Consider the following 23,337-nt stretch of genomic DNA (forward strand, 5'->3'; position numbering starts at 1 on the left):
GAGCCAACCATGACAGTCGGAATATTATATCGACGACTCGTGTAGATAGACATCTGGTCATGTCATACACGTGTGGAACATGATGCTTACCGCGAGAGCTCGAAGCGAATATGAGCCAAAATTGGCTGACTATTTTATTTCGCCATCATATAAACCGAATGTACCTGCTCAGACTGCAAAGGGTTAGAATGAGGGAATGGATCGGGAGGAAGGAACTGCCCATACCTAGATGACTTGGAAGCAAGAAGTTTGCAATACCTTCTTTAATCTCATATTCATGACCGCACGTTTCGCAGCATAGTTTTCCTTCAACCACTTGAATTTCCAGAAGCAAACGGTGAAGATCTCGAAGGGTGGTTTCATCAATGTCGGTACCGTCTGGTTTCGTGTCTGATATGGTTGGAAACCCAAGCTATTGCTTATTTTAAGCCTTGTAGGTCAACAAAGCCACTGTGGTTGGAACTAACCTCTTGTGCTGTCACTCGTAAGCGTTCCCAGTCTAATCGAGGTAGAATATTTTGGACAAAAGTTGGATTGAAGTCGACTTCCTGTTGCTCAAGCTCTGCGTCTCGAAAATGAAGTGCGGATGATGATTGCGATGCTCGGCAGCCTTTGACGGCGCAGGTGAGGAAATTAACAGTGAGTACTTTCATTTCAACCCCTTGAGTGAATCAACAGAGGGAAGATGTTTTATTGCAAGGTTTTCGTTGAGGGTATAATGCGATAGAAGTATTAGAGCGGCTGAAAAACAAAAATTATTCTTTTCGGTTAGATTAGGCCAATCCTCGTACGTTGGCGTCGGAGTTATATCCACTTAAATACACTTGAATATGAGGAAAAATGAATAAAATTGAACAGAAATGCAGCACTTTTCAATAACCAAAGAATTATAAGTTCGGTTATCTCGCTTGTATTATTTACTCGTAGGCCCTTTTCTGTATATTATACATCATATTAGGAAAACGTCCATCCCTGTTTGCCCGGTCTAACACCTTAGTATAACGAGGCTATGAACTAGAACATCCTTAACATGATATTATTTGAGTAGGACCTCAATTAGGTCGTGGTCTGTAATATCGTGCTCTTCTAAACGAGACTCGGGATCTAATATATCCCCGTCAAAGCACAGATGTATGCTCCTCTCCTGGGCCACATTTGCCCGAACTCGAAAATCCTTGACAACTTGCGAAATTTTCGTCCTACCCCGTACCTTCATCAACAGTTCTTGATTATTTTGACTCCTCAAAACAATATTGAAGACAGTCTCTTTCTCAACGTCAGTAGCATCCGGGGAATGATTTGCAGATTCAGCCTGAGACCTCAGCAGTTCATCTGTCACAGCTTCCACATGGATGCGTGTTGTTCCGTTTTGAGAAGATGACTCATCCTCAGACTGCAAATCAGTAGGCATATGGGATAGCCTGACACTCAACCCAAGGCTTTTACACGTTGTAACATCAAACAGTCTTCTTTTGTTCCAAGTCAAGTACACAGACGATGTCATCTTTTCGTCAAATTTTTGTCGCCCACACCATGCTAACCGCACATCCCGAAAACGCTGTGACATTCGCCGTTGAACAACTAAGGGCTTCGTATCCTTGATCTCCGATGTGATTAATATCTGAACTATCTCGTCATCACTGTCTGATACACGTGATTCAGTAGAATCAGTGGAATGCACTGTCTTGTGAGACTGGAAGGGAGTTGCACGTCCTATGTGGTCATCGTGAATTCGAGGATGAGATTGGAATTTGGTATTTGTCTGTATCTTGTCTGAACTAGAGGCTCCTTTTTGAGCTGATAGAACGCAATCGTTCGGATTCGACGGACTCTTTGATTTTTCACGATAAGGTGTAGATGAGGTGTTATTCTCCTTAGTTGACGGTAGCGGGGTATCTAATAGGTTTCTAGGCAAGTCTGAAGCAAAGACGATAGGATTTTGTTCGGCTTCCATAGGCCCGGACGATTTGCTCTCGAAATTGCACATACCCTCGTTTGCCTCGTTCTCTTGAGCGGCATCGCAGTCGGATGGATCTGCCGTGAAAGAATGAGCCGTTGATGTGACATTTTCCTGTGAAATTCGCCGACGCTTAAGGGATTTATCAAAATCGCGGTCGGCTTGAGAAGTGGACTTAGCTACAGCGTCGCGATACTGCTGGCGGTTTGCAGCTATAATGTCATTGTAAGTTTGTTTTGATCTTCGGTAAAACTCGGGCGCATTAGGTTCCTCGCCAGTGACAGCCCATGCGGGCTTGTTGAAAAACGAGCGCATATGAAAAGGGTATGTTTAGTGTTTCCACTGAGCTGAGGTTGACCCCAAACGCGAGGTGTGAAGATGATCATGATATCATGTATTATAAGACACTAAGAAAATTATTAAGAACTAAGAAAACTGATTACAGGCCTTACCGAAAAGAAACTAGTGGGGGTGCCCGCCCAATATTATTATGGTCATAGAATACCACTAGTGGTGCGGGGCAAGAGAGTCTGTGAGTGTGTGCGGATGCTGCTCGTAATCTTGTTACCAAATGGTGATTGATATCCACCTTGTACAGTGGTGCAATATTAAGTTAATACTTGCTGACACTGAGTGAGAAACCAGAAAGATGTCTGGGTGTGGCAAAAGCTGATTAGCTCAACCTCCACCCCCACCGAGATCGGCCCACGTGCTTATTGTTAGAGGGGTTTTCGCGAAAAAGATGTCCAATACCATAGCCAGCGTTCTTAATAATAGCAGCACCGAAATCAAATCTCTACCGCATTCCTGTTCTCAGGCATATAGCTGAAGCTTTTTTTCGCCAGTCATAACGTGGTAGAAACGCTTCTATTTGCTGTCGCCATGTCTCTCCAGGCGATCAGGTATGACGGCAAGCAGCTGTTGATCATCGATCAACTGCAGCTTCCTTACCTAGAGGAATACGTAGCTATTCATTCTGCGAAAGATGGGTGGCAAGCGATCAAAGATATGCGTGTCCGCGGCGCGCCTGCTATTGCAATTGTCGCAATTCTATCGCTAGCGGTCGAGTTGCGTACGTTGCTCGACAGCGAGAAACTGTCGACCAGCTCTCAAGAGGTTACCAGCTTTATCACCGAAAGATTGCACTATCTTGTAACCAGTCGGCCAACTGCTGTCAATTTAGCCGATGCTGCTAGGAAGTTTGAGGCCGTGGTCAATGAGCATGCGGCGAAAGTGGATTCCACGGGACCAAGTGTCCTTGAGGCTTATTTCCAGGAAGCAGAAAGGATGCTTGCTAATGACCTCAGTGATAACCAGAGTATTGGGGCGCATGGGTCCAAATGGATTCTTGATCAAGCGTTGTTACAGGGGAAAACTATTGTTAATGTGCTCACCCATTGCAATACAGGGTCAGTTACTCGCGTGTGAGGTTTCAACATCATTAATTCTGATTATCTGGTCAGGTCACTTGCTACTTCAGGCTATGGAACAGCCTTGGGAGTCATTCGATCCCTACATTCAAAGAACGCTCTAGGTCGTGCATATTGCACCGAAACTAGACCATATAACCAGGGAGCCCGACTTACGGCTTTCGAACTAGTGCATGACAAAATCCCTGCAACACTTATCACGGACTCGATGGCTTCAGCGCTACTAGCTGACCCTAAAGCAAACGTGTCTGCCATCATAGTCGGCGCAGATCGGGTGGCGGCCAATGGAGATACTGCAAACAAAATAGGAACGTATGCTTTAGCGGTACTTGCGAAATACCACGGGGTGAAATTCCTAGTTGCCGCACCGCGGACAACAATTGACCGAGCAACAAAGACGGGGGCGGAGATTATAATAGAGGAACGACCCGCGTCCGAAGTGACGACCATCAAAGGCCCATTGCAAAAGTCAGCGGCTAGGTCTTTGCAAATGGAGACCATCCGTGTTGCTGCTCCGGGAATTGATGTATGGAATCCTGCTTTTGATATCACACCAGCAGTCCTCATCGATGGCGTTATCACGGAAAAGGGCGTTGTGGAGAAAGGCTCGGACGGGTTCTTTCATTTTGATTCGCTTTTTGAGGGGGCGTCGCGGTCATGATTCTTCGGTTCATTTGGTTGGGAAGAATTCTCCTCTTTTGTCCTTGTGACCTCACCGTCATCCTGGGCCTTTTCTTGGCTGTTAGTTTGTACAGATGCCAGGAGTTCGTCTATCTTTAGCTCCAAGTCGTTCAGATGATTTTCGAGGGCTTGCGCTGCTTTTTCACCACTATTATAGAGTTAGCATAGATAATACAAAAATGCAGTGATTGGTGTAGTACTCGGCCAAGTCTTTGAATGCCTGTGCAATATTAGCGACCCCCCAGGAAAAGAAATTCGGAGAGTGGTTAGGTATTGCTCACCTTTGCTAGCTCTGAACCAACTCCCCAATGATCCGGCGATTCACTCATGGTCGTTACGAGGGCAGAAAATATTGCAGGTGGCCGGAAAAAATAATGGTGATAACGATGATAGCACGTTGGACGGTACAAGGGATTATGTTTCTCAACCAACCATCGGTCGTTGAGATTCGCTATGGGAATCGACCTGCCTGCCTGCCAGTCAGTATTGGGACTAGTTAAACTGGTTGGAGGGCGATCACTGATGACTAATACCGATTACGGAGCCAGGGCTGATTCGACCAGGGTTTCAAAGTGACAAAAAAATGATCATGGTTCCTGCTATTATTATCTCTATTCTTTATTCCGTATTCGTACCCTCTGCATCCTGTGTCCTTTCTGTCGTTCTGATTTATGTTACAATTCGTAATATTATCATGGTTGGACAACTACGAGGTAAGCGACAACCGGTCATCTATAGCCGGGGAGTAAGCAACAATCGATGTGTATCAGCCCCTATACTAGTATACGCTGTCAAGGCTATTCAATGGGTCACTGTATGACAGTTCAGGGGCTAAGAGGACATTATTGGAGTCGACTAGTAGTAGTCTGTGGATGACTAGTCCAACTTCCATGGGTATGATCTCGCCAAGTCTGGGATACATGCGTACCTGAACTTTGCAGCATATTTATTAATTCCAGACAAACCAGATGCCTTGGCTTACGGGGGCAGTGTAGGCTATTATCGATTGATGTTAATAATAGGTCTGCCATCCAGCCTAAAACAACAGCGGAAATAGAAACTGCACCGCCACATTCGAAGAGATGTCTAACCTGTAGACAGTACTGAGTAGACTATAGAGTCGCCATACCGTCGGGACGTTATTGGAATTCCGAACAATGGCATTTAAATAGTGCTTGGGCGGTGGAGTCGCCTGCATTCCTGTTTGGGACGATGTTGTCGCTCATGTCGATAAGGAGACAGACGTGTGAATTGAGCTGCTAGGGGCTGGCTGGTTTTGTCAGTGCAGGATTCTCCGTGCTATTATTATCCGTGACTTACGATGCATGTATCCAGTATTGTTGTTTGGGCCATGGCAATACGTATTAGCTATATGCCACATGTCGTCATTTGTCACATTCCGATGTTATCGACCCCCTTCGAGTGGCGGGATCACGGGAGGGGAGGCTGTCTCTGGTACCTGAATAGGAGGCTCGTCAGGGGCGGGGAGTAATAATGCTCAAAATACGATCATAATATTAAATAAGGATGAAAGGATGACGATGATGATGATGTCTGGCCTGCCTTTAGGCTTTGAGACATGGTTTCAGAGGCAGTGGACCCGGGCTGTAACTTGTTGCTGGGCAGAGAGAGAAAGCAGCTGCAGCGATAATTTAGTAAATGCCCGGGCGGGCTACTGCAGGTGGTGCATTAGCCCGCCCACTCACAGCCAGGGCGCAGGCCCGCGACCGCCTTTTCGATCTGGGCCGGTGGATCGCTGGGTCCGAGTACCAGAGCTGGCACTGGCTGCTGCGGCTGCTGCCACTCCCAAAATAAATACGGACTAATAATAATATGTACAGCTTCCCCTCCTCCCTCCCTCTCTCCTCTCTCTCTTCTCTCTCTTCACTCTCTCTCATTCTCATCCGCCCTCTTCATCTGTATCCTGTATTCGTTCCTCCTCGTCCTCCTTCCCTGCTTCCTCGAGCCTGAGCCTCCTGCCTTTTCTTCTACGCAAAACAATTAATTCGCTTTACCACCCCCCCCCTTCACCGCCAAGTCCCCTCCCTTATCTATCGGGCGCTCCTTCCTTCAAACTTCTACCCTCAATCAAATCAATTGCATAGACCCCATCGCCTTCTTTGCTGTCTCGATTCTGGCCCTCTACTTTGAACACAGCTAGCAAACATGTGGTATGACTGCAATCATTGTGTGAAGCGTCTGCAAAACATGTGCCTGACTGGTCTATAGTGGTATCTTTGGCTACATTAACTATCTTGTTGAGAAGGATCGCAAGCATATTTTGAACACTCTGGTCAATGGTGAGTCTGCTGCGTGTCCCACATCGGTTTTCTAGGTTCGATACCAACCCTATTCCCAGGCCTCTCTAGGCTAGAGTACCGTGGTTACGATTCCGCTGGTCTCGCCGTCGATGGCGACAAGAAAAATGAAGTTCTTGCCTTCAAGGAGGTCGGAAAGGTCGCTAAGCTTAAAGAATTGATCGGCGATTCAAACGTGAATTTGGAAAAGACCTTCGATTCCCATGCTGGAATTGCTCATACCCGCTGGGCGACTCACGGCCCACCATCCCGCTTGAACTGCCATCCACACAGGTCAGCAACTCGCCATTGCCTTGCGAATTTGTTTCAATAGGCCATATGCTGATTGAACCTTAGGTCTGACCCAAAGTGGGAATTCTCCGTCGTTCACAATGGTATTATCACCAACTATAAGGAGCTGAAGGCTCTCCTGGAAAGCAAGGGTTTCCGCTTCGAGACCGAGACCGATACTGAATGCATCGCTAAACTCGCAAAGTACCTCTATGACCAACATCCCGACATCGATTTCACCGTCTTAGCCAAAGCAGTGATCAAAGAGCTCGAAGGTGCCTTTGGGCTTCTCATGAAATCTGTGCATTACCCGCATGAGGTTATTGCCGCTCGCAAGGGTTCTCCCTTGGTCATCGGTGTCCGCACTTCCAAGAAGATGAAGGTCGACTTTGTGGATGTTGAGTACTCGGAAGACGGTGCTCTTCCCGCCGAACAAGCGTCTCAAAACGTTGCCATCAAGAATTCGGCTGCTAGCCTTCTTGCACCCCCAGACAAGTCCCTTTTGCATCGCTCGCAATCTCGAGCTTTCCTCTCCGATGACGGAATTCCTCAACCAGCCGAATTTTTCCTCTCCTCCGACCCGTCCGCCATCGTGGAACACACGAAGAAGGTTCTGTACCTTGAGGATGATGATATCGCTCACATCCATGAGGGACAGCTCAATATTCACCGCCTCACTAAGGACGATGGTACCTCCAATGTCCGTGCTATCCAGACCATCGAATTGGAGCTTCAAGAAATCATGAAAGGCAAATTCGACCATTACATGCAAAAGGAAATCTTTGAGCAGCCAGAATCTGTTGTCAATACTATGCGTGGTCGCTTGGATGTTGAAAATAAGAAGGTAACCCTTGGTGGTCTTCGGCAGTACATTTCTACAATTCGTCGCTGCCGACGTATCATTTTTATTGCTTGCGGAACTAGCTACCACTCTTGCATGGCTGTTCGTGGTGTCTTTGAAGAACTCACCGAAATTCCAATCGCCGTCGAACTTGCTTCTGATTTTCTAGACCGACAAGCTCCAGTTTTCCGTGACGATACTTGTGTGTTTGTTTCGCAGTCCGGTGAAACCGCCGATTCCCTTATGGCACTCCGTTACTGCCTTGAACGTGGTGCTCTGACTGTCGGCATAGTCAACGTTGTTGGGTCTTCAATCTCACTGCTTACACACTGTGGTGTCCACATCAATGCTGGCCCTGAAATTGGTGTTGCTTCCACCAAAGCTTACACCTCCCAATTCGTTGCTATGGTCATGTTCGCCCTTTCCTTGAGCGAGGACCGTGCTTCTAAGCAAAAGCGACGCGAGGAAATCATGGTTTGCCTTTCGAAAATCTCCGATCAGTTCCGTGAGATTCTCAAGCTTAACGAACCTATTAAGGAAATGTGTGCCAAATTCTTCAAGAACCAAAAGAGTTTGTTGCTTCTTGGTCGTGGCAGCCAGTATTCTACTGCCTTGGAAGGTTTGTCATTCGCATCACTTTTCGCCATTCATATCTAACAAAAATATTTGTAGGTGCTCTGAAAATCAAGGAGATTTCTTATCTGCATTGCGAGGCAGTCATGTCCGGTGAATTGAAACACGGTGTTCTTGCACTGGTTGATGAAAACCTCCCCATCATTATGATCCTCACACGTGACAACATCTTTGCGAAATCCCTTAATGCCTACCAGCAAGGTGAGATCCCCTACTCTATGCAGATATTGGGTCCAGAAGCAGTCCTAACGAGTCGAGTAGTCATTGCCCGCGGTGGTCGTCCTATCGTTATCTGCAATACCGATGACGAAGAGTTCCCTGCATCCCAGACCGAGAGAATCGCGGTCCCAAAGACTGTGGATTGCTTGCAGGGTCTCTTGAATGTCATTCCATTGCAGCTGATTGCCTATTGGCTTGCCGTTGCAGAAGGGTTGAATGTTGACTTTCCTCGTAACCTCGCCAAGTCGGTGACAGTCGAGTAATTGTATGAGGATGGATAACGTAAAAGCATGACGGTACGATAGGCAGTTGACATTAATATTGCGTTTTGTTTTAAATCCCGGTGACAACTTGTAGTAGTCTGCACTTTTTTTCAAAACCACGATGAGATTTTATTCCACCGTTTAGCACCTTCAAGTGGACTTGTTGATGGCTGCTTGTCGGTTTTGTATTTAATAACAATTGATGATCAATGAGCTGTTTCTGTTTTTACACACTACAGCCTACCTTTATTCCTTGACATGTGGAGTAATGCCCCGCACCACCCATGAGCAGTTGAACCGCTGCTTGATTTACTCATACCTTTCTTTCCTCTTCATAATAGTATATCAACTATACGTGTCGATAAACCAGACGTTCAATTCGCAGTAAAAATGGCATCCTTAAAGGGACCTGGAAAAATCGAGACTTATGATGGTAGAGTCCCAAAAACGCTTCTTCCAACTACTCCATTATATAGCTAACTCCGGTTTTCAATGTAGGTGCTGGACTTCGGGTCGCAATTGTCCATGCGCGCTGGAATACCGTTATCATTGATGCCCTCGTGTCCGGGGCTCGTAAGAGCCTCCTCTCAGCGGGTGTTGCAGAACAAAATATTGTCGTCCAAAGTGTTCCAGGTAGTTATGAGCTGCCGTTCGCCGTGCAGAGGTCAGCGTCTTTCTTATATGAGCTTCTTACTAGAGTGCAAAGCTAAACTCTAGAAAATTTTTGTTAATACAGATTATATGCAGCATCGCATGTCCAAGCCGCTGCGAATTCATCAACTGGCGATATCAGCGCGACTGATCTGTTGTCAGCGTCTACGACCGATTTGACCAAACCTGCTACCACGACCACAGCAACAAAGGACAGCCCCTCGCAAGCACCATTTGATGCCATCATAGCAATTGGTGTTTTGATCAAAGGCGAGACAATGCATTTTGAATACATAGCGGACGCCGTATCACATGGCTTGATGCGCGTACAACTCGATTCTAACGTTCCGGTCGTCTTCGGGCTTCTTACATTACTGACCGAGGAACAAGGACTAGAGCGAGCAGGTTTGGGCAGTGGGAAGAAACATAACCATGGCGAGGACTGGGGAAGTGCTGCCGTTGAATTAGCCGTCAAACGTAGAGGATGGGCTGAGGGCAAAATTGCTTAAAGGAAAGCAGAGTGTACTAAGTTTCATCCCAATGGTCTATAACATAGTTGGATGACCGGGTACGCGCCAAACCAGAGAAATGATTTTTGAATTAAAATGAAAATGCCTAAATGGTTGACAGAAATCATAGTCAAGCTTCTAATCACTCTTCCATACGCTCTTCATCCTTTGGGCCATCTTCCTCGTCTTCATCTTCGCCTTCTAATGCCGCCTTGGCTGCCTTTTCAGCTTCCTCCAATAGGTCTTTAGGAACTTCTTCATGTCTTCCTTTGGTTGGGCCATCAAGCGAGCTAATCCACGTCATCTCGAGCTCGAATTCCTTATCTTTGCTATCCTCGTGTGCAACGTAGATAATTCGAGCAGCTTCCTTAACGCCATCGTGAAGGCTCAGATTTCCGGAGCTCAAATCCAACTTCTCTAGCTCGGCCTTAGCTGCTTGCCTACCTTTGCCAGTCGCTGCACCATAATATCCCTTTAGGAGGTTGTTAGCAAAATCAACGTAACCTAGACCGCTTCCATAACATACCCAGTAGAGGCCACTTGGTTCGATCATGTAAAGTCCCGGGCCACCCGCCTTGACTCCCTCGGCTTTCCCACCAGCGCCGACGCTGGGTCCTGTACCGACTTGGCCATCCACCGACAACTCAGACTCCAGATCCCAGCCACCAACTATGGATGTGACGCCGAATGGGCGTACACTGGAATATAGTGTGTAAGCTTGAACATAGCCACCCAGCCTATTAGCCAAAGCAGATGTCGGAATTGGGCCTTTGTAGGTTCTTCGCCAAGACGCAGCTTCATCCCTGGCTCTCGAGACAAAATGTCGACCATCAGGAACAAGGCCAGCCGTTACCTTAAACATCACCCGTCAGCTTTCTCTATTTTGGAAGCATAGCAATAATCTACTATCCCGAAGGAGTCTCACAATGCCAAAATTCCGGTCGACGCTCGCTATTCTCTTGTTTGCACCGGGCTTCAATAGCTTGCTCGTAATCAGCTTCTCCACAGCTAGAACGACGCCATCCTTGCATCTGATGCCAATCGCAGTTCCTCCATTCTCAACAGCTTTGACAGCGTATTCAACCTACAAGTTGGAAGCGAACAACAGGTTAGCAAACCGAAGCAGACAGGCAAGAGGCTTGGCCGGGCCATACCTGAAAGTTCCTGCCGTCAGGGGAGAACACTGAATTGGACAAATCATAGCCTGTGCCGATTGAAGTCTGTTTAAATAGTCAGAATATCCCACACGCAGTGTTCTGAACACTAGAAGCACAAACCATGGTTGCTAGATACGGGTTGCTGAATAGTTGAAACGAAGACCGAACAGTGAGCAAACGGTTCTTCAAGACAGTGCCTGACTAGCTATCAGTTTGCAGGGTACCAGGCGAGTCCAGACGAATATTCCAGAAGAGAGAGCCTGTTAAGGACGTTGATGGGTCGGACAACGTGAGAGATAGGTTGGGGGGTGGGCAGTAGATGCGATGGCTGATGCTGCTTAGAGCTTTGGAGCTATTGTACTATTTGCTAGTAGCCATTGGCGGGCATCGCGTCACTCGCATCTGCCTGCGCCAAGCCATGTAGCTATCACGTGATGTGGGACTAATTATTATAATTATTAATAGCTGTCTGACACCCAACGACAACGCCATCAACATACCGGTGCTGCTTGTTTCTGCTTCGTTGGAGGCTGTCTTGTGATCCAATTCGCCCCGTGGAAACTGACCTTGTTCCCCCACAATCAATCATAGCCGCCACACGTCGATTACCTGTTCCTCTTGGATGCCCAATCAGGCAGCTATTTCCGTGTGAAGTATAGGTATATTTCTCCTTCAATTCTCGCTAGATACATTATCCCCACTGTGAGACGCAAAACAAATCCATATTCTCCTCTTACAGAAAGCCTTGGCCCTAAAGGATATTATCATCCCTTCGTTGCTTCTCAAAGCCACTCACAACTTGCAAATACTGTCTTCAGAATGGCTTACAAGTGTCCATCTTGTGGATACGTCGCTAATGCTGCCTTCTCGAGAATGCAACTCAGCAATGTTATTTGTGATCAGGTTAGCCTTTCCTTTATTTGAACAAAATTGCAGGTCATGTCAGCCGTGCGGAGGAGCCACCAAAGCGTGTACTCGTTGACTTCTCTCTACTCTTTGGAGAATGTTGTACAATGGTTTACGTCGTCAGCGTTACCCATCACCCATTTTGCCATAACCTAGATACCCTTAAAAGTATAGTCTCGGGTGCTTTCTGGACGACTGTTCAAGCATATTACTATTGTATGGTAGACTGATAAGTCGAAACACCAGTGCCACCTATCAACATCAGATGCGCTGCTCAGAACCCAAGACGACCTCGTAATCCAGTTTGCTGCCTACAGCATTGGTCATGATGACCGACGAGTTCCGGCAGACGATAGTCTCGTAATTAAACATACACCGTTCGCATCCTCTGCAGCGCATACTATCCGCATACTACCCTCCCACTCAAATGCGTCCATATCACAGGGAAATACGGCCAACAGCGGCAGCTGGTAAGTATCCTCAAGAGTGCGGATGACTTCTTCTTTTTAGAACCTTATTGAGACCTTCGAGATGTAGGCCAGCCGAAATATTTTCAGGTGATTATGGATCTCCATCTGGCCCAACTCATCCAATGGACAACCAGATGAACTACCGCCAGGAAACAGCCATGGCCGAAGAGAGATCAGAACACGGGGGCAAAGACAAATCGCAACATGTCGGCACAGTTGATATTGATATGACTGCCGCAGCGGATACGTCGGATCTGTTTTACGAGAATGCTGCGGCCGAACCATACATGTTTCTTGGTTATGGCAGCGAGAGCAGAAGCGGTGGCAGCTGGGATCGCAGAGAGTTGCCTCAAGATGTTTGGTCAAGGAAACACGCAACTAGCATGTCCTACAGGCCGTGCAATGATCCAGTCTTCAATAGGCATCAGTGGTGGGAATAGCTTCAGCATTCAGCCATTCGAAGAGGGAGGACTGCACAGTCGCCCTTGAAGTCACCCTTCAAGTAGTGAATAGCTGAAAATAGATTAATATCCCACCTGTACATAACAGTGACAACACTTATATGCATATTATAGACTCAACGTAGGTCGAGCGGAGGCAGATGAAGCCGGCAGATGTGAGTGATCCGATTGTCGTCGCTTAGGGCCAGGAGCTCCGAGATGCGGAGAAATTCCAGGTCGGCTTCCCGCGGGCGCGTGGTGTTATTGGGTGCCGGAGGGTGGCATTTCTGGCGTTGTCGCAGCAAGGGAAGGTACATCGGGCGGATCCCGCGGTCATTTCCGTCCTGCTTCTTTCTCTCAGGCTCTGGCTAGGTTGCAAATTCTTTGCTGCAAATTTCTAAAACCATCTGTTACTTCTCTTCGATAGCGCCTCTCGAAGCAATTGTAAAGATGATGTCTGTCAGATCGGTGCAGCCAGCGCAGGTATGTATTCCACCCCCTCCCTCACATCCGCTGAGAATTTCCTCTTACAATCGATGTCTAGGCGCTCTTGCGCGCCGTGTCTTCGACCGGTCCGCGACCCTTCATTGCTACACGGTGTACGTATAATTCGCTGGCAAGAACTTTGTCCATGCTCATCTAATGGTTATTTCAGCAATGGCCACTGTCCAGTCCGATATTTTCAAGCCCACCAAATACGGTGGAAAGTATACCGTTACGTTAATTCCAGGTATGACATGCCACTTCTCCCAAGTCAATACAACAACCAGTGGGCTCACCCTCGTCGTGTCCAGGTGACGGAATTGGTGCCGAAGTCGCCGAATCAGTCAAGACTATCTTTAAGGCGGATAATGTTCCTATCGAATGGGAACAGGTTGACGTCAGTGGTGTGGACACCGGAAACAAGCACTCTGAGGAGCTTTTCAGGGAGTCAATTGCATCTCTACGACGGAACAAGCTTGGTCTTAAGGGTATCCTCCACACTCCTGTTGAGCGCTCGGGACACCAATCTTTCAATGTCGCCTTGCGCCAAGAACTCGACATCTACGCGTCTGTTGTGCTCATTAAGAACATCCCTGGGTACCAGACCCGACATGAGAATGTTGACCTTTGCATTGTGCGAGAAAACACCGAGGGTGAATATTCTGGCCTCGAGCACCAGTCTGTCCAGGGCGTCGTCGAATCACTGAAGATCATCACTCGTGCAAAGTCAGAACGCATTGCCAAATTCGCTTTTAGCTTTGCTCTGGCAAACAACCGCAAGAAGGTCACTTGTATCCACAAGGCAAATATTATGAAGCTCGCCGACGGTCTTTTCCGCAATACATTCAAGAAGGTCGCCGAAAACTACCCGACATTGGAGACGAACGATATGATTGTTGACAACGCGTCCATGCAAGCTGTTTCTCGCCCTCAGCAGTTCGATGTCATGGTTATGCCTAATTTGTATGGAGGCATTCTCTCCAACATTGGAGCAGCCCTCGTTGGTGGCCCTGGCATTGTCCCTGGTTGCAACATGGGACGTGATGTCGCGGTCTTCGAGCCCGGATGCCGTCACGTCGGTCTGGATATCAAAGGAAAGGATCAGGCAAACCCTACCGCTTTGATTCTTTCGGGCTCGATGCTTCTTCGTCACCTTGGCCTTGACGAGCACGCTAACCGTGTTTCTAAGGCCGTCTACGACGTCATTGGTGAAGGGTAAGTACTTATCATATTAGCAAAGTGTGTACGGCTTTCTAACATTTGGTATAGTAAAGTTAGAACTCGTGACATGGGTGGCCAAGCTACAACTCATGAATTTACACGGGCTGTGTTGGACAAGATGGAATCCGCCCTTTGAAGATGCGGCTTGTGAAATCTTTATTGCAAGATAGAATTGCACAGTACCTACCTTATTGACTCGCTAAGCGTACACTTGTATAGTTAAATAGTTTATTTAGATTTTATTGATCTGTATGAGCATTCACAATTCAACTTATCTCATTGATGAAATTATAAAGCATTCGCGGGTGCCTGCTTGATTCAGAAGTCGCTTCTTTGCATTCCATTCTAGTCGATTATTTCATGGCCAAGTCGTCATGCACAATTTTCCTTTGCCTTGAAAGGTCATCCATCCTCCATGGTCCAGCATATGAGCAGCCGGCTAGCTCTCGTGGTTTTATGAAGCTTTTCATGGTGCGCCATTAAGCTCGCGAAGTTTTAGTCTTTGGTGTAAGTGTTTACTCGGGAGCAGACCACATACTCGCTGAAATGTAGAATCGCAAATGGCTGTATGATTCTAGTGTCCCGAATCAGTGACGATGAGTGTTAAAGTCTCTTGTTTTCTTTTTCGATCCGGGTCTATCCATCAAAAGGCTGGGCGTCTTTTCCTTCCGGTATATTTCGAATTTGCTTTAACGACTTTTCCCTTTCGTTCCATTTGTTCCTTTTTTCTCAAGATCCAGGCTTTGCTTCCTTTCTTGTCTTGTGACCTGGAGAATTTGCTTGCGCCGTCTTTCCTTCGAGAGTCAACAACATCAACCCCATCCATGCCGCCAACGACACCGGTGATATCGCCGTTCAATCCTCCTCCACCAACAGTGAGAACGAGATAAATCTTGCTATTCTTTGTACCCGGGTCATCTTCGAGAATGCCAGCACCGAAACCAGCTTTCACGGCAGCTCCGCTAATCATGCTCCGCTGGGCATCGTTTTTGGGGTAGAATTGACAGACTGCTCGTCCACCTCTTCTAAGGCTTGCAAAGAGACCTTCGAAGAACCGTCGTAACCTGCCCTCTGGGCTCACGTCACTTGTCTCCGCATTACAAAGCCACTGTATGGCGCTTATACTAATTGCTGCATCGAAGGTGCCGGGTCGGAATGGTACACCCTGACCGATATCAGCGAGAAACAAGTCCCCTTCTACCTCTCTTTGTAATGCAATGTCAAGCATGCTAGGCGATATGTCCATGCCTATCCAGACATGCGGTCCGCCCTCTTCAGGAAGCACACTAGAAAGCATCTCTCCCGACAGACCAGATCCACAGCCTAGGTCGAGAATAAGGGAAGGTGACTTCAGATCGAGTAGCTCCAAGGCTCTTTCTGTCATGTCGGCCTGGATGTTGCGAATCCGCGAGGATGTGGTATATTTTCGAGATTCATTGTCATCATAGAACAAATCAGGCGGGCTATCATTTGTTTGCCATCATTAGCTTCAGCTAGCTCAATTGACTTGCTATTCCACAAAAACTATGGAGGGAAGCATGGTGGACCCACAGAATGTCTTCAGGACGTGACATGATGCCCCAAATCTAGTGTATCTAGGAGTCTGCAAGTTTTCGAATATGACTTTTAATGTGTCACTAGGGCAAAAGGCTCGAGTTCTCGTTAACGGTACTCAAATAGTCGATTAAAGCTGCAAGATGTCGTGGGGAAATAATAAGAGTATACAAGCAAAATAAAAATTTGCCTAGCCAATCGTGGGCTTTATCGTAAGGGTTAAACTGAGTTGGGTTGGTGTATTATTTTATTTTGAACGCTGTTAATAAATTGTCAAGTACGGTCGAGGGCCGAGGGTGGGGGCGTTCTTGTGAAGTGCCTGAGGCCAAAATCATACATGATTGGCCACGGTGTTCTGCCTTTGTCGATACGTCACTCGTAACATATAACTATCAAACTATCAACTGATGAGCATGTCTCTCTAGCAGGCTTCTTTGGCATCCTTCTCATTCGGCGTCATTTTGATGCTTTTTATTTGACTTCACGATCGAGACCACGCGATTTGCTATTTCCAAATCCAAAAGTCAAAACACTTTTGGCGTATGGGGAGAAGTAATTCGGACCACATTTGCATTACGCTTACACTTCGCTGGCGTTCGAAATAGCCACGACTTCTTCAAAATGTGGATTCTTCCATTAATTGGTTACTTGGGTGTGGTAGTAGGGTTTTCTTTTCTTACTCTCGCCATTGGTATGTCTGTTGTTTCACTTGCGCATCCTATCGGAAAGATGAGACACTAACAGTGTGATTGCACAGCTTCGGGACTCTACTATTTATCAGAATTAGTTGAAGAACATACGGTTCTTGCGCGACGAGTATTAACAAGACTTATATACGGCATCATAATAGTGCAAATTTTATTATTGTTATTCGATAAATTCCCTTTCTCCTTGTCACTCCTGAGCGTGGTGTCCCATCTCATATATGCGAGCAACCTTCGGCGGTTCCCGATTGTGAAGCTATCCGATCCACTCTTCATTATATCATGCATTCTCGTTTGCCTCAACCATTGGCTGTGGTTCCGTCACTTTTCGAGGCCCGGTCCAGCCCAGGGCGTCAGCTCATGGCGTCAACCATATCAGCCGGACTACGAGAACATGCCTACATTCACACAAGTTGCTTCCTACTTTGGGCTGTGCGTTTGGCTAGTTCCCTTTGCCCTTTTTGTCAGCTTGAGCGCCGGCGACAATGTTCTGCCCAGCATGGGTTCCGAATACGCCACTGGCGACTACAACGCGTCCAGGTTACCGGGCTCTTCAGATGCAAAAGGAAAGAACAAAAATGTAGGGTTAGCAAAAGCGCTCGTTGACAATATTCGAGACTGGGCATCGGAGACTGGGGAATTGATGGGGTTCTACAAAGGAGACCGAACAAGGGGTTTCTGATGTTAGTGACTATTTTTGGTAGCTTTTTGGGTTATTACATAAATACATATTGCATTGCATTTTACGTTTCATATATAATACTTCGTTCCTATGTACATTGGCAATTTGTGTATCCATTTACAAACGTCAACACAAGCTACAGAATATGACATGAGCCTCTCTCTGTTCTATACTTCGTATGGAGTTTTCTCATCTCTACTTGCCTAACCCGAAAGTGAAAATCGCTGTTGTAGAGAAGAGGTTTATTATAGCCATGTTTCCGTTAATGAACGTAGCATTATGTACGATTAGGAGGTAATCAAATGCAAACATGATGGTTATAGATAGATTAGAATATATTATGAACGAACTTATGTTGATGAGGTACAACCACCATAAGAGAAGAATCACGGATTCACTCATACTGGGAACTGAACAAGGGTATAATAAATAGGATATCTAACCAAAACATTCCAAAGAACCTTGCTCGCTGGAAACCGCAGTCTGTTCAATAACCTGTCACACGGTATATACAAAAATATCAATCATGCTTCTCATACCTTGTCACATTCAATCGAGTGACTCATCACCATTATTGACGACCCGCAAATATGTGGAAGTCGCTGAATCATGATACTTTTCCGTAAGCCCCTAGGGCTTACAAATTTCAAAGATGGGAATTGACATAATTTCAATGTGCAAATCCCGATGTTTATGGGAACACGACTTGTGATAAAATCATTCAAAGCTAGAACGATAAGTGGAGGATGCTACGGAGGTTAGCAGCTATCATTGGTATTTATCAAATTAGCCACTTACACTGGTCATCCCCCATATATGGCAGAGAGCTTTTTCGTTGACCCAAGTCCATAAACAACATGGAGCTCTCTCTCCGCTGAGCTTTGGCAGATCTCGAGGTTTCATTAGGATCCAACATACGAGTCATGTGATGTAAATTATCTTGCTGGCGAGGGCGGGGATCCGGGACTGGCCGAGGCTTGTCGTACGTTTGTACCATCGGAACAAATCCAGTATCGTACTTCGACTTTATAAAATCCTGAGAGGATTGGGTATCAACGTCATCAGACACGAAAAACGAAGTTTGACCGTAAGAAGGCGTTGAGATTCCTGTTCCTGGGAAAACTTGGTGACGAGGAGAACGAACATCTTCGAGTGCCGGTGCCTTTACTTCTAGTCCTGATGTTTTTATAGGCTCTGATAATTCTCCAAATATACTATCGTATTCCGTTAGAAACAGTGAAAAGACGGGGGCTGGCATATTCAAAGTCGGAGCGAAAACTATGCCGACATTTCGTAATGTCATTTTGTTGACATCAGAGTTCTCAACGATCTGGATAAGAAATTGGGACAAGGCACTAAGGAGTACGAGATTTGGTCGTGGAAGCATGTGCACTAGGACATTGAGAGCAGCAATTTTATGCTCCTTTTCTTCAAGTTCTACAAATAGTAAGCAATCTGTAAATGGAAAACGTCAAGAATACTAACCTGGAACACGTCTGAACTCATACTGAAGCTCTAAAGTCAGGACAGTAGTGGGCAGTTCTCTTAGATACTGCTTGAAAAGAGACGCGACCGCATGCACATCGTAATAGGTGTCATCTGCTAGGAAGTCGACGTCTCCTTCAGTATTGAAGCGCTCTTTGAGGGCTTTGACAACGACATTTGAGCCACTCAACCTGAATATACCTTCTTCAGATGCGGCTCCCTTAGCCTGCAGGTATTCAATACAGCGGTAAACCACAGCCGGAAGCTCAGCATCTTCTACATTCCTTGGCCCGCAGAATTGCATTGCCTCTGCTAAAGGCATACCGAAAACTGGACGTACGAACTCTTTTCTTTCTGTAGATGCTCCATTGCTGTTGTTTTCAGCCTGCTGTACTGCCAGGTCCGATGATGAACGAGCTCGGAAGCCCCAAATACTTCGTTTCTTCTCTTTGGTTGAGGTTGCTGGTTTGTTACCCCACGCACCTACATCCTGGATAATGGCACCATTCGTTGGCCCGGAAATTACTTTGGAACTTTGGATGCCAGCGTGCATTGAGTCAGAATTTGCGCTATCACCCAATGCTGGAGATGCCCTAGATCCTTCTTTCTCATATGTGGTGCCAAAGACGGGGGGCTCGGCAGCCACGGCATTATCGAAACTAAACCCTTGAACAGTATCTGGAGGAATTTCCGTGTCTGGGCTGTTAGAGCCTTTGCTACCTTTTCCGTTGTTATTGTTGAAGAGCCGTGATTTAGGATTAGATACCGCTGGGGGCTTCGTAGCGCTGTGTGGCTTTGCAGATGCACTGATAAACTTTTCATCGTCCGATGAAGCGCTCTCCACATACTGAAGAAGTGCATCCACCCAAATATCTCTTTCCTCGTCGCTTTCGGCACACAGTACATGGCGAACAAGAGCAGAGGAGTCCTTCTTCTTCGGTTCTAAAATGAGGAAAGCATGTCGATATTGATTGTCGTTATCGTCTTCATTGCGTGAAGGAGACTGGTTTTGGTTGCCCTGCGACTGTTTTCCGATTTGAGCGTTGAGGAGTTTGATCGTGCCCAGATGCGCGCCACCAGGCGATTCAAAGTATTTCAGCTCTGGCCCATGCAGGACAAAGTATCTGGACTTCCAACCACCAAAGTTTTTGCCTCTTTTGGTAAGATATCCCTCCTTCCTCGACTTTCCATCCGGGCCGCGTACAAGTTCTGGTGTAGATTTCCCATTGGCTGTGAGTAGATTTGTTTCATCATCACGTGGCTCAATTGCATCTGAGCTTAAAAATCGGCATATTACCAACGCGACTGGCTCTGCCATGGGTGTGTCTAGAAGGGTTTCAAAATATGAATTTAGAGCATCTCTTCTTGCATCCACCTTGGCTGGAGAGTGTCCACTGAATATGGATCGATCCGGTAATTTTCCTTTGAAGTCGCATCCATGTCGAATTTGTTGGTCGAGTTGAGGTAAAGCTAAGATGGCCTTTTCCACTCGCCACAATTCAGACCTGCTAAAACGCGAAAAGATACTTAGAATAAAGACCTGTTCCTCGTCATTTGGCCTTCCTCCAACATAACTGGTTCTAGACGGTCGAAGTCTAGACGACGCTACTTTGATTTCAATAGATGGCAATGCGTTCGGCGGAAGTAGCAGTCCGGGGTAATCGTCGGAAACCAATCCTTGATATATGCTTCGATCGTAGCTATAATTAGCACCTGGGCTGTTGATTTTAACCGACGCATCGATAGAAGGCAATTGAGTGAGCTTTTGTTGCACAGGAATAGCTGGAGACTTCGTCGCCCGCGGCGATTGGGGAAGGCCGGGTACGGTAGATCTCGGAGACACGGGCGGCGAGACAATCACTCCAGACCCTTCTCTGGGCATTCTGGGGAGAGGAGATCCTAAAGGACGATCCCCCGGCCTAGGACTCACAGGGAGACCTGGAATCGAAGAAGTCATACCTACTCGTTCATCCAACGATACCCGATCTGAAAGATTAGAGTTGATAATGGCTGCCAGAGAATCAGTTGCCGCGAATTGCCCATTGCCCTTATGAGGAGACGATGTAACCACTTTCCTCGGACTAGAAGGGACGCCTTTCGGTGCCGATGGAAATGAGGTGTGGTTAGGCTCAACAACAGCTACCTCGGGTCTAGCTTTCTTTTTAGACATGCTGCGAGCTTCCTGTTCACGGACGACTGCGGCTTCGCGTTCTTCGTCATCTTCTTCTCTAGTCCTCCTCCGCCCACGATCACTATCATCATATTCGGAACCGGAATCGGGGTAGGTGGTAGGGTCCACAGGTGAACTTCGGCGATGGATTTGATTGAGATTTAGGGGAGCTGGTGGAGGTTTCCGATTTGGTGGAGGAAGTTTTGGCAATTCCACAATAGGTCCAGCGTCTATATTAACTTTTCCGGTATTCCTCATATGTTCAGCACGCGGTTCATTAGAAGTATTCGCCTGGGCCCGAATATCCTGTGAGTGGAGGCTAGGCAAAGGAGATGGTGTCGATTCCTTCTCTAAATCTTGCGATACAGAAGATATCTGAGCATCAATATGTGTTAAAACTGGAGTTCCTTGATTATGTTGACGACTGTTATTTCCAAAGGCCGATGGATTCGACGTCTGAGCACCGGAAAAGTTGTCTTTGATAGAGAAAGGCCCGGTAGTGCTTTGCTGATCTGTGATCGATAGCGACGGTATTTGGGCCTGTAGTTCCTTTAACTTTTTCCGATATTTCTCCTTATCTTTGACCGCGCGCTCAAGATCCTTATTCAGGCCAAGAACGAGTGCTCTTTGCTTTTCAAGAAGTCTCCATAGTTGCTCGTTGCGTGCGACTACATGGTGCCTATCCTTGATGAGATGCAGGATGACTGCTTCAGCAGAGCCAGCTGCTGTGATTATATTATTAATATCGGCCGAAGTGAGAGTATTTGAGTCAAACGAAGCCTTCTGGGAATGGGACGCAGACGAGATGGATGAGATGGCGGAATCGATAGATGAGGTGCGAGGCAGGTTCCGCGATCCAGCTTTGTCAAAGCCGCTTGGGGGTGTCTGCGTTGGTGAAGCGTTGTTCGCAATTGGCTCAATAGATTCTGCCATTCTGCCGCGCCCACCGTTGGTATTGCCTTCAGTCATCTTAACACCATACTCAGGGTGTGTATGTGCCGCGATTTCAAAGACAGGATCAAGAGCGAGGAGAGATGCCGGTAAACCCTGCTGCAGCAGTGAAATTCAGGGCCTGAAAGGAAGGCGAATTCCTTATTGTTCGAGGGCGGATAGGGTGGTGAACGAGTGGTGATATATATGGCTGCAGGGATCCGGAACGGAGAAACTGGTGAGTATATGTCAGAAAAGCCGGTGATAGTAGTACGGCAGAGTCAGTCACGGGTGTCTCGCGGCCAGACTACCAGCAAGCTTGACTCAAGGTGTCGGGATCTCGCACAGTCCAAGACTCCAAGTGCGCGCAGAAGATCTTCCAGCGCTGGACAAGCGACATGCAGAGCAGAGTGGTTGTCTGGGTGGAGATCAAGGGGGGGCAAGGGAAGCAGCTTGGGCAGGCCTGGATGCACGAGAAAGGGGGTTGGCGCCCGCTGGTTGGCTGCCGGCTCGCTGCTACTGCTAGTCACGCAGCCTCTCATGTCTTCAGACCAGGAATAATCTTACTGCTGCTCAACGTGCGCGACCAACGGTTCGAGGGCTCTTTATTATTCTTATTTCATGGTGGCCATAATTGCCATCTTGTTGTTACTGCTTTATCCATTCCTATCAGCTTGCGGTGAGAAAACACAGCTCCTGCCTGGATCGTGTGAAGCATGCATATAGCTCGCTCCGGAGCTCCCCGTCTGCTAATTAGGTCGAGAGCGTCCTAAGTAGCAGGCCAAAGTCGCAGGTCTCATGCATGGTGTATGGGCCACATTCCCCTGGCCTGAATGACCCGCCACGAACGTAACAGGGATGGGACGTACCATCGTCCACGGGAGGATGCATCATGGTACGGGGTAAAACACTAACAGCGCACCAGTTTAATAGCATCTCCTTCTATGGCGGATCGTCCTGTCAGACTTACAGACTACGTTATGAGTACGGACTCGTCTCAATCTTTTCGTCGCAAAATAAACCCACTTCTGCATGTCAACGCAGATAAACGGCGAGCTAGTGGTGTCATATTCGCGATTTAAATCCATCGTAGACGCGCCCATCGAAGACCACTAGTGAAATCCTAAGCTTTGAAATGAGCCCCGCTGTAACTACGGAGTCTGCACTGACAGAAAGGCTTAGCGCACGCCTAAAAATGCTGTCTGAATGATTAGCGTCCCAAGTCCGTCGTGATTCAGGGGCTCTGGGTCCAAACTTCAGACATATGGAATTAGTGCTAAGCTGCTGTTCATAGCCGTGTATGATCTACCTGAATAGAACATTGATAATCATAGTAGTAAGTCGTTAATAACTGAGTATCTAT

General features: G+C 47.1%; 10 protein-coding genes across 10 annotated transcripts; 6 read left to right on the forward strand and 4 right to left on the reverse strand.

Moving 5' to 3' along the window:
- Positions 1–190: 190 nt before the first annotated feature.
- BGW36DRAFT_274281 (uncharacterized protein) lies at positions 191–2,272 on the reverse strand (the record flags this gene model as incomplete). Its single annotated transcript, XM_046210171.1, has 4 exons — positions 191–412; positions 468–610; positions 1,004–1,007; positions 1,052–2,272. Coding segments are annotated over 4 exons (1,590 nt in total), but the record flags the coding sequence as incomplete, so codon positions are not given.
- Positions 2,273–2,839: 567 nt separating this feature from the next.
- Positions 2,840–4,048, forward strand: BGW36DRAFT_301320 (Methylthioribose-1-phosphate isomerase; the record flags this gene model as incomplete). The annotated part of the gene is made up of 2 exons (XM_046211677.1): positions 2,840–3,366; positions 3,421–4,048. 2 exons carry the CDS (start codon positions 2,840–2,842, stop codon positions 4,046–4,048), a joined length of 1,155 nt encoding a protein of 384 aa, XP_046069181.1.
- Positions 4,049–5,882: 1,834 nt separating this feature from the next.
- On the forward strand, positions 5,883–8,723 carry BGW36DRAFT_383163 (glucosamine-fructose-6-phosphate aminotransferase). Its single transcript, XM_046216628.1, has 5 exons — positions 5,883–6,239; positions 6,298–6,368; positions 6,428–6,659; positions 6,723–8,116; positions 8,170–8,723. The coding sequence occupies exons 1-5, from the start codon at positions 6,235–6,237 to the stop codon at positions 8,610–8,612; spliced, it is 2,145 nt and encodes a 714-aa protein (XP_046069182.1). The 5' UTR covers positions 5,883–6,234; the 3' UTR covers positions 8,613–8,723.
- A 279-nt stretch (positions 8,724–9,002) lies between these two features.
- On the forward strand, positions 9,003–9,772 carry BGW36DRAFT_300912 (6,7-dimethyl-8-ribityllumazine synthase-like protein; the record flags this gene model as incomplete). Its single annotated transcript, XM_046211653.1, has 3 exons — positions 9,003–9,045; positions 9,111–9,276; positions 9,349–9,772. 3 exons carry the CDS (start codon positions 9,003–9,005, stop codon positions 9,770–9,772), a joined length of 633 nt encoding a protein of 210 aa, XP_046069183.1.
- A 135-nt stretch (positions 9,773–9,907) lies between these two features.
- On the reverse strand, positions 9,908–11,372 carry BGW36DRAFT_383171 (proteasome subunit alpha type 3). The gene is made up of 5 exons (XM_046216629.1): positions 11,050–11,372; positions 10,927–10,992; positions 10,698–10,856; positions 10,299–10,625; positions 9,908–10,244 (listed from the first exon to the last, which is right to left on the reverse strand). Exons 1-5 carry the CDS (start codon positions 11,050–11,052, stop codon positions 9,915–9,917), a joined length of 885 nt encoding a protein of 294 aa, XP_046069184.1. The 5' UTR covers positions 11,053–11,372; the 3' UTR covers positions 9,908–9,914.
- A 59-nt stretch (positions 11,373–11,431) lies between these two features.
- BGW36DRAFT_383174 (uncharacterized protein) lies at positions 11,432–13,104 on the forward strand. The gene is made up of 3 exons (XM_046216630.1): positions 11,432–11,832; positions 12,082–12,305; positions 12,373–13,104. Exons 1-3 carry the CDS (start codon positions 11,749–11,751, stop codon positions 12,743–12,745), a joined length of 681 nt encoding a protein of 226 aa, XP_046069185.1. The 5' UTR covers positions 11,432–11,748; the 3' UTR covers positions 12,746–13,104.
- Positions 13,082–14,732, forward strand: BGW36DRAFT_383179 (NAD-isocitrate dehydrogenase subunit I). Its single transcript, XM_046216631.1, has 5 exons — positions 13,082–13,228; positions 13,290–13,344; positions 13,401–13,475; positions 13,540–14,443; positions 14,498–14,732. The coding sequence occupies exons 1-5, from the start codon at positions 13,196–13,198 to the stop codon at positions 14,583–14,585; spliced, it is 1,155 nt and encodes a 384-aa protein (XP_046069186.1). The 5' UTR covers positions 13,082–13,195; the 3' UTR covers positions 14,586–14,732.
- BGW36DRAFT_323530 (putative methyltransferase) lies at positions 14,733–16,256 on the reverse strand. The gene is made up of 2 exons (XM_046212690.1): positions 16,001–16,256; positions 14,733–15,912 (listed from the first exon to the last, which is right to left on the reverse strand). The coding sequence occupies exons 1-2, from the start codon at positions 16,021–16,023 to the stop codon at positions 15,093–15,095; spliced, it is 843 nt and encodes a 280-aa protein (XP_046069187.1). The 5' UTR covers positions 16,024–16,256; the 3' UTR covers positions 14,733–15,092.
- A 125-nt stretch (positions 16,257–16,381) lies between these two features.
- Positions 16,382–17,641, forward strand: BGW36DRAFT_345124 (putative Golgi apparatus and endoplasmic reticulum protein Svp26). The gene is made up of 2 exons (XM_046213185.1): positions 16,382–16,694; positions 16,761–17,641. Exons 1-2 carry the CDS (start codon positions 16,625–16,627, stop codon positions 17,387–17,389), a joined length of 699 nt encoding a protein of 232 aa, XP_046069188.1. The 5' UTR covers positions 16,382–16,624; the 3' UTR covers positions 17,390–17,641.
- Positions 17,642–17,647: 6 nt separating this feature from the next.
- Positions 17,648–22,374, reverse strand: BGW36DRAFT_323537 (putative Rho GTPase activator). Its single transcript, XM_046212691.1, has 3 exons — positions 18,875–22,374; positions 18,188–18,826; positions 17,648–18,138 (listed from the first exon to the last, which is right to left on the reverse strand). The coding sequence occupies exons 1-3, from the start codon at positions 22,011–22,013 to the stop codon at positions 18,107–18,109; spliced, it is 3,810 nt and encodes a 1,269-aa protein (XP_046069189.1). The 5' UTR covers positions 22,014–22,374; the 3' UTR covers positions 17,648–18,106.
- Between the last annotated feature and the right edge of the window lie 963 nt (positions 22,375–23,337).

The sequence above is a fragment of the Talaromyces proteolyticus genome (assembly GCF_021365285.1).
Source record: "Talaromyces proteolyticus strain PMI_201 chromosome Unknown BGW36scaffold_9, whole genome shotgun sequence".
NCBI classification, from domain to species: Eukaryota; Fungi; Ascomycota; class Eurotiomycetes; order Eurotiales; family Trichocomaceae; genus Talaromyces; species Talaromyces proteolyticus.